Raw genomic sequence first — 9,533 nt, 5'->3', positions numbered from 1 at the left:
TATGTGATATATGTAAATACAATCATTAGAGATTCTTTGATAACGAACTTGAATCTGGTTATTTTATCTGATTTTTATTGGAGAACTTGAACTTTTACTGATTTAGTTCTCCTAGAGATTTGGAGTTTTGATATTATACTTGGTATGGATTGACTATCTTCCTATCATACCAGTATGGATTGGTATATAACAAAGAATCATTTTTTGCATATTTAATCAGCTGATCTTTTATTTTGAGAGTATTGGACATGATTTATCTCCTTGCCTAATGTATCCCAAGATGATTTGCCCGAATTACCTCCAAAACGTGACTTTGCTTTTGATTTGGTCTTTGGGACAATCCCAATATCTAAGCCTCTCTACAGAATGATATCATTTGAGTAAATGGAATTGGAAAAACAACTATAAGGACTATTAAATGAGGATTTTATTTAGCTTAATATTTCATCATGGGGTGTTCCGGTGTTAGTTAAAAAGATGGATGGAACATTGAGACTTTATATTAATTTTAAACAATTGAATCAGGTGACCATAAAAAAATAAGTATTCTCTAAAGTGACGACTTGTTTGATCAACTGTAGAGTACATAAGTATTTTCAAAGATTATTTGAAGGTCGGGTTACCATCTATTGAGGATCAAGGAGGAGAATATTTCGGTCACTATTGGATAATTGTGTAATTGTATTGTATTGATAAAACTATTTGAGAGCAAAGGAGGAAATAAAGAAATCATAATCCTCATCTTTTCATCGATTGAGCAATGACCAATTTAGAGGACTAAATTTTCTTTTAAAGGGGGGAGAGTGTAATATCCCTCACTTTTAAAAATTTATTAATAAGGATTTATATGTAAATTTGAGGACCTATATGTAAATATAGAAATTTTAAGGACTAAATTGTTAAGTTGCAAAAAGAAAAAAAAAACTGAAAATTTTGGTTTTATCCCACCGCCCCCCACGTTCTCTGTTCCCGAAACAGAGAGAGGAGCTGTGGGGCGTGGGGAGAAGAAGAAGAGAAGTAGAGGGAGAAGAGAAGAAAAGAAGAAGAAGAAGAAGAAGAGAGGGAAGAGAGATATCTGCAGCAGCTAGGGCTGCAGCACCTCTGTTTCGTGTAGGAGGAAACAGAGGAGTTCATGTGTGGGGCGTCAGGGAGGAGAAGGGAAGAAGAGGAGAAGAAGAGAAGCAGAAGAAGAAGAAGAAGAAAAGAGGAGGTGTGGCTGCGGCAAGGGCTGCAGCGAGGAGATGTGGGGCGTTGGGGAGGAGAAAGGAAGAAGAGGAGAAGAAGAAAAGAAGAAGAGGGAAAAGAAGAGAGGAGGAAGAAGAGGGAGAAGAGAAGAATAGAAGAAGAAGAAAAAGAGAGGGAAGTGGGAGAGGAGCGAGAGGTGGCAGCAGCTCGGGCTGCAGCACCTCTGTTTCCTGCAGGTGGAAGCAGAGGAGAGGTGTGGGGCGTTCGAAGAGGAGAAGAAGAAGAAGAGGAAGAGAAGAAGAAGAGGTTGTGATACCTCTGTTTCCTGCAGAGGAAACAGAGGTGAAGGTGTGTGTGACGCCGGGGAGGAGGAGTGAAGAAGAAGAGGAGAAGAAGAGAAGGGAAAGGAGGAGCTGCGGCTGCGGCGGTGGCAGCTGCAGCTGGAAGAGAAGGAGAGGAAGAGAAGGTGAGGAAGAAGAGAAGAAGAAGAAAGGAAGGAGAAGGAAGAAGGAGAAGAAGAGGGAAAAGAGAGGGAAGAGGGAGCGGAGCAAGAGGTGGCAGCAGCTAGGGCTGCAGCACCTCTGTTTCCTGCAGGTGGAAACAGAGGAGAGGTGTGGGGCGTTCGAAGAGGAGAAGAAGAAGAAGAGGAAGCAGGAGAAGAGGTTGTGATACCTCTGTTTCCTGCAGAGGAAACAGAGGAGAGGGTGTGTGCGACGCCGGGGAGGAGAAGGGAAGAAGAAGAGGAGAGGAAGAAGAGAAGGGGAAGAAGGGGCTGCGGCTTCGGCGATGGCAGCTGCAGCTGGAAGAGAAGAAGGAGAGGAAGATGAGCAGGAGAGGAAGAAGAGGCTGCGGCCGTGGCTGAGGCTGCGACTGCAGCAGTGCAGCTGGGAAAGAAGAGAAGGAAAGGAAGAAGAAGAGAAAGGAAAAGGGAAGAATAGAGGAAGAGGAGAAGGGGAGGCAGCTGCGGCAGTGGTAGCTGCAGCTGGAAGAGAAGGAGAGGAAATAGAGCAGGGGAGGAAGAAGAGGCTGCGGCTGTGGTGGCTGCGACCGCAGCTGCGGCTGCTACGTTGGCTGCGGTAGCTGCGGCAGTGGTGGTGGCTGCAGCAGCTGCTTTTGGGAAAGAGAAAAAAGAAAAGGAAAAAAAAAAAAAGGGGCCGTAGCCGTGATGGCAGCTGCGGTGACTGTGTTTGGGAAAGAAAAAGTAGGAATGAGAAAAGGGAGGAAGGAAGTAGTGCAGTGGAAGGGGCTGTCGTTGTGACAGCAGCTACGGTCATGGCTACGATTGTGGTAGTGGCAGCGATGATGGCTGCGACAGCTGCGTTTGAAAAAGAAAACGAAGGAATGAGAGTAAGAGAGAGCATGTGACTATGCCTCTATGTTCTACATGAGCTGCAGTTGTGGAGGAAAAAGAGAAGACACATGTAGAACATGAAATAGGGAGAGGACACGGAGGAAAAGTAGAAGGATTTGGGCTGACACCTTCTTTGGATCTTCGGATCAAAATCTTTGAAAGGTAAGTTTCCCGATCGTTCTCCTGTAATTGTTCTAATTTTTCTTATTGTAAGTATTATGATCGTCCTCGTGCAAGTGTTCTTATCTTTCCTATTGCAAGTGTTCTGATCCTTTCTATTGCAAGCTTTCTAATCTTTTCTCTTGCAAGTGTTCCGATCCTTCCCATTGCAAGCTTTCTAATCTTTCCTATTGCAAGTGTCCTGATCTTTCCTTACTGCAATTTTATTGTCTACATTTGCTTTGAATATGAGGAACTTTAAATTGTTCTAGCCTTGCATTTGATATATCTCCTGTTTAGATGTAACGATTCGAATCTGTGCAACGTCTGAGATTCTGACCTTTTGATACTGAACTGCCTATAAGTCTTGTTGAAAACTTTGATTTATTCAAATCTTATTACATTGGAAACTAAACTCGTAGATCTTTCTTTTAATACCTAGATTAAAAGATTTAGAGTCCAAATGTTTGCTCAGCTATCTATTGAATCCGACCCTTTAGATTATGCAAAACAATGATTTTGTTTTCTGACCTTTGGTTACTAAATCAATTGTAACTCTTTGTTGGAAATTTCGATTCATACGAGACTTATTTTATCTGAAAATAGATTGAAATATCTTTCCACAATAGCTTTCTTGAGTATATTGGAGCACGATTGATAGTTTGAATTATTTATTCAATGTGCCTTTTGGATTCTACCAGAAATCGAGCTTTGGTCGATTTCGTATATTCTGGTTTCATTCCTTTGAAAATTGATATCCGTTAGCTTTCTTATTCAATTGAGCTTTATATTACTGCTTTGAATTCTTGTATGCTCTTGTCCTTAAAATTATTTGCATTTTTGAAAACTATTGTGTAACGTTTATGCTATATCGTATTGACTCATATAGGCACATTGATATCTCATTGTTCTGCATTTGCTTTCGATATGTGCCTATTCCAGTTTCATTCCTTTGAACATTGAATTCATCTAACCTTCTTATTTGAATTGAGTTATATGTGATTACTTGGAATCCTTGAATGCTCTTGCTTTCATATCTTTTCAAATCTGAATACAATTGTGAAAGATTATTCCTTACTTCGTATTGACTCATAAAGGCACATGTACGTTTTGTTGTTCCGCGTGTGCTTCCGATATGTGATATTCATTGTTCATACTATACTTTTGTACTCTGGTGTTTGTGGGATATTGTGAACCTTTGCTAGAAATGGTAAAGGGAGTTATGCATAGAGCCTGTGATGCTCTGCCGGCCCTTATGACTTCACTCAGACGCGGGTGGATGGAGCTCCCAAACGTGGGAGACCTCCCAGACGTGAGAGACTTATGTTTGGTGGTCATTCAGAAATGGATTTATCATATTATGTTATGGTCCCACTTCACCTTCTGTATGTTTAATATGATATCCAGAGCTTTGGTTATGTGTTTCTATACATGCTTTGGATAAGAATGATATGAATGTAACGTCAAATTCGACGTTTGAGCTTCTATTTCGTATTCGTTCTTTGGACCGATCCCATGTGTCCTCCTCGAGCTCTCCCAGCATCAACACGTACTTCCCGAGTCAACGTGTGGATCTGCATGACAACGAGCTCACCGCTTCACAAGGTTTATATGCCATGAACATAACGAAGCCATTAACACATTCTTGACAGTCTGCAACCCAGAGATCGGTGTGGAGCGTGAGTGCAACAAGTGCCACCATGGCGTCCACCCATGTCAACGTTCCCGGTAAGCCCGCCGAGACTAGCACCGCCCTCCTGGAGACGGCCGCCGCTGCCATCCAAGGCTTCGATCCCATCAACAAGATCCACCAACACCTCTGCGCGTATGTCTCGTCAACCTCATAGGCCGGTTGGTTTTCTTGCTCTCTGTCTTTGCTGTTGAGAAGGTTCCTGTGCAGTTTCCACTTCTACGGGGACGACATGACGCGGCAGGTGGAAGCACACCACTTCTGCTCGCACCAGAACGAGGAGATGCGGCAGTGCCTGATCTACGACGGCGAGGGGCCGCGTGCGAAGTTGATCGGCGTGGAGTACATTGTGTCGGAGGCGCTGTTCCTGGCGCTGCCGGACGACGAGAAGCCGCTGTGGCACTCCCACGAGTACGAGGTGAAGAGCGGGATGCTGTTCATGCCGCAGGTGCCCGGCGCCGTCCAGCGACCGGACATGGAGCAGGTCTGCAAGACATACGGCAAGACTTACCATTTCTGGCAGGTGGACCGCGGCGATGAGCTCCCGCTCGGCCTTCCCCAGCTCATGATGGCGTTCACCCGAGACGGGCAGCTGCGACAGGAATTAGCCAAAGGTTTGCTGCAGTACTGATCGATCTCCTCCTGACTTGTTCTTTAGGTCTATTAATCGGCGTATTGCTGCAGATATCGAACGCCGGTACGAGATCTCTTTTGAGGAGGAGACGGAGAAGAGGAGGTACATGGCAGGTCCAGATCATGGAATTCACCCACTGGCTAATGGACCAGGGAAAGGGCGGAGATTGGCGCTGAGAGAGGTGGATGTTCCTCCAGTTGGTTCTGTGCCAAGAGCCTTCATTTGATATGAATGATAACTTGTTGGAGTCAGTAATCATCGGTCTAAGTTACTACATACCTGCAGTTTCTTGTTGGTGTAGTCAAATATTTTGGTCTACTTGTACAGTTGGCAATAAAAGTGCATGCTTTCAGAGAAAACAGTGAGGCGATCTTGGTAAGATGATGAAGATTTTTTAGCTATCAAACCTCAATTATAATTTTCAAAGAATAGCAAACATGGTTTATATTCTTATTTTCTATCAATCATTGATTGTTTTCACTTGATTTATTTTTTTTGTATTAAATGAATTATCTCCCTCTCACTTTCTGATATTAATTTTTTTTTTAATCTTCTCTTCCTCATCCTGAGATATCCATCTCAAAATATTTAATAAAATTTTCATGAAAAAGTTTCTTTTTTTATGATGTATTTTTTTTTTCAAAATTTTCATTTGATGTCTCAATTTTTTGATATCTTAAATGCTTTTATTCCCTCCCAATAAAACAATAAAACAGTTCCCATCTGATCAATAGGCACAACAGGGTCCCACTGGTCGGATCAAGGATCCGATTTGCATAGAAGTATAATTTAGTTTATTTTTTATAATTTAATATATTTTAGGTTTTATTGGGAGTAGAGGAAGAATATTTAAGATATTAGAGAAAAATATACCGTAGGAAAAAAAAAAAAAGTGCGTCAAATAAGAAATCTGAAAATGGTACCATCCGTTAATGATATTGGTGTGGGCCGAAACAGGTTTATTGGGAGGAGTGAGGGGTCTTTAAGAAATATGAAAAAGGTATCATCTACAGGATTTTTTTTTCAAAGAAATCATCCCAAAAAGGTCTTTTTTTTTATCACATGTGATAAAAATATTTATGAGCTTTTAGAACATGATATTTAGTTCCCATGACAACAACTTGCTAAATTGTATTACTGTTCCAATCAAATTGTATGACATTACCTTAATGTTGATCAAATATCACATGAATCGAGGCATATCAGTATTGAAATGTCTTTTGTTTAGTAAACTATATTTTTGGCTCATGCAAAAGAGTTAGTCACTGCCATCCAATTGGACATAAAGCCATGGAACTCTATGGAACACATAATCATCAAGAACGATATAAGAAAATTGTCTAAACGAAGAATTCCCTTTTAAACGAATGATATAAGAAAATTGTCTAAAACCAGAAAACAATAATGGATTATATATTTTACTCTATAGCATCTCTAAAAGGTTAGTAGTAATTAATGTCTTAACATGTGGTATGAGGTGCCCTATACAGTAAAACAATAGGGCTTTCATGAACAAATTTAAGTCGCAATAATTTTCAGAAGATAGAAATCTGTAAATTGCTCCTTAAGATTTTACATAATTATGTATACCCTAATTCTAGTAAAATATTAGACCAAAGTAACTTGCAATCTTCTGCATGGTCTCAAGCTATGTTTCATATATATAACGAGTTTTAATTTATTTACTAATCTGATTACTTCATTTGTGCTAGTTTAAACTATTTCATCTCCTAGATGCTTAGAAGCAAAAATATTAGACAAATTAAATACTTATAATTTAGGACTTTCTCTCAATATAAAAAACTTCACTATGTAGAATTAATGAAAGTTTTAACAAGAGGATTTAAAAATTTTAAACAAAGTAAATACTAAGACAAAATTGATCATAAATAGAGTTGGTAGTTGTTCACTATTTAGTTTATATCTAGTTAAGAGAAATGTATAATAATCATATCAATAGTAATAAAATTTATGACAGTTTTAGTTATTCAGAAAAAAGAAAGAACATTAGGAAAATGAAGTTTCTTTACATTTTCATTTGTGAGACCTCAAGTTATAGACATCTCAAAAATAATTTATTCAGAGTCCGCCATGTTAACCCCTAAAATATCATTCTTCTTAAAGTCCCTAATAAATGAAGATCATAATTTTCTTCCTTAATTAGTAGATCAAAATAATCGAAAAAAAAATTGGCATTACATTTAATTCTGTATGAATTGGTGCTTCTAACACCCCCAAGCAACTTTTTCATAAGCAAATCCCGCCAGAAAATAAGAACAAACCAAACTATTATCAATTAGCTTCTTTTTATTCTTTTATACACCTAGAGATTAGGAAAATGACAAATTATCATTGTAGGAAGCTATGTTCCCTCACAGATGTCTTCTATACTCTCCATATGATTTTTCGAACTTACGAGAAAAAGATCTCCAGAATTATAGTACTTGACCTTTTTATTTGTGCCTCTTGTGGAGTCCACCTTTTTGGTGCTGTGAATCTAATGGCAACTCCTGGAGATATATATATATATATATATATGTACATATACATATACATATATATATATATATGTACATATACATATATATATATATATGTATATGTACATATATATATATATATGTATATGTATATGTACATATATATATATATATATATATGTATATGTATATGTACATATACATATATGTATATGTACATGTACATATACATATATGTATATGTACATGTATATATATATATATATGTATATATACATGTATATATATATATATGTATATATATATATGTATATATATATATATGTATATATATATATGTATATATATATATGTATATATATATGTATATGTATATGTATATGTATATATATATGTATATGTATATATATATGTATATGTATATATATATTTATATGTATATATATATATGTATATGTATATATATGTATATGTATATGTATATGTATATATATATGTATATGTATATATGTATATATATATATATATGTATATATATTTATATTTGTATATATGTATATATATATATATTTGTATATATATATATATATATTTGTATATATATATATATATATATTTGTATATATATATATATATTTGTATATATATATATACATATATATATATATATATATATATATATATATATATATATGTATATGTATATGTATATATATAGGCAGGTTGTTCATTATTTTCTTTATTTCACCACATTCATTCCATATAATTTTGCATGATGGAAATTAGTAAATTTTGGAAAATCATAAAAATATTTATTGTTTATCTTTTTTTTCAAAAGGTAAATATTAAAGGTCGGTTTTGGTTGTAGGACTTTATGATAATTTGATAAAAACTTTACCAAGTAAAATAATTAGCACCTTTAAAATATATTGGATAAGCTTGATTTTTCTCTTTATTTTCAAAACAAGACCAAAAGTAGATTGCAGATGTATAGAAATATATGATGTTTATTGTATATTTTGCTGTATATAACCACAACATAATTGCAAATCCTTCCTTTCTACTGATATTATGTGGTATTTCCATCTTTCTACTATTTGGGTAAGATCCAATGCATTCAGAAGAAGAAAGTAGGTCACCAGTCAATTGGTTTTAATTCACCATAAAACTAGACAAAACTTGACTGTGGGTGCATAGTCATATCACATGCCTTAGAAGCTAGGAGAGAGCAATCTTTGTCTAATTTAACAAGACTGATTATGGGGGAGTTCCTGGAAAACCAAGAGCATTTCAATAATCTTCCACTGCAAACTGTTTATCAAGTAATATGGCAAACAAACTGATTTAAATGAACCCAAAGGCAAGTAGAAAAAGACCTTCAGAAACCCCAGAAATGAAAGCCAGAATGTTTAGGCCAAAAAACACAACAAAAGCTGATCACCTGCCAAAAAAATGAAGCAAAGTTCGGATGATTACAGAATAGAACTTACCAGCTCTACAACCAAAAAATGGCAGCAGAGGTACCGAGTGCCTTTTCCTCATGTTACTGCATGCACCGCCATGTTCTACACCGACATGTCTCTCTAGCTTCTCTATCTGCTTAGTATACACTCGCAAGTAAAAGACATCTTATACATCAGAGGACAGCTAGAATTCATGAAGAAGAAGAAGATACTATGGTCATGAAAATGGTATCACGACAACTCATATTTCTCTCTCAACTTTCAGTCCATCAAATGGTTTCCACTAGTGTGTTTAAGGAAGGTTCTGAATGAAGCAATCAGTGGTGTATGAGTGTTTTCACCAGAAGACACAGAGAAGAAGAGAGAGGGTACAGCGTCTTCTCCCCTTTTGCAATATACTGCATGTGCCGAGAGCCGAAGCTGTACTCTCTCTCTTCTCCCATGGGTCTTCGTGAGTTTGCGTCCTCCAATATAAGGCAGCCCTGAGTGGTACCTCCCACAGGCCGCGACCGATCTATTTATAGCGCAGCTTAGCCTTGCAGCAGCAAGGAGATCAGTCTCCTCCTCCTTG

At 37.2% G+C, this 9,533-nt stretch overlaps 1 protein-coding gene across 1 annotated transcript; it reads left to right on the top strand.

The window, feature by feature from the left end:
- The first annotated feature begins 4,295 nt into the window (after positions 1 to 4,295).
- LOC135645240 (oil body-associated protein 1A-like) lies at positions 4,296 to 5,494 on the top strand. The gene is made up of 3 exons (XM_065163426.1): positions 4,296 to 4,520; positions 4,596 to 4,999; positions 5,070 to 5,494. The coding sequence occupies exons 1-3, from the start codon at positions 4,396 to 4,398 to the stop codon at positions 5,243 to 5,245; spliced, it is 705 nt and encodes a 234-aa protein (XP_065019498.1). The 5' UTR covers positions 4,296 to 4,395; the 3' UTR covers positions 5,246 to 5,494.
- Positions 5,495 to 9,533: the final 4,039 nt, after the last annotated feature.

This window comes from Musa acuminata, chromosome BXJ3-8 (assembly GCF_036884655.1).
Source record: "Musa acuminata AAA Group cultivar baxijiao chromosome BXJ3-8, Cavendish_Baxijiao_AAA, whole genome shotgun sequence".
Classification (NCBI taxonomy): domain Eukaryota; kingdom Viridiplantae; phylum Streptophyta; class Magnoliopsida; order Zingiberales; family Musaceae; genus Musa; species Musa acuminata.
The sequence above is the reverse complement of the archived record's forward strand: the minus strand, read 5'-3'. Positions and strand labels throughout refer to the sequence as shown.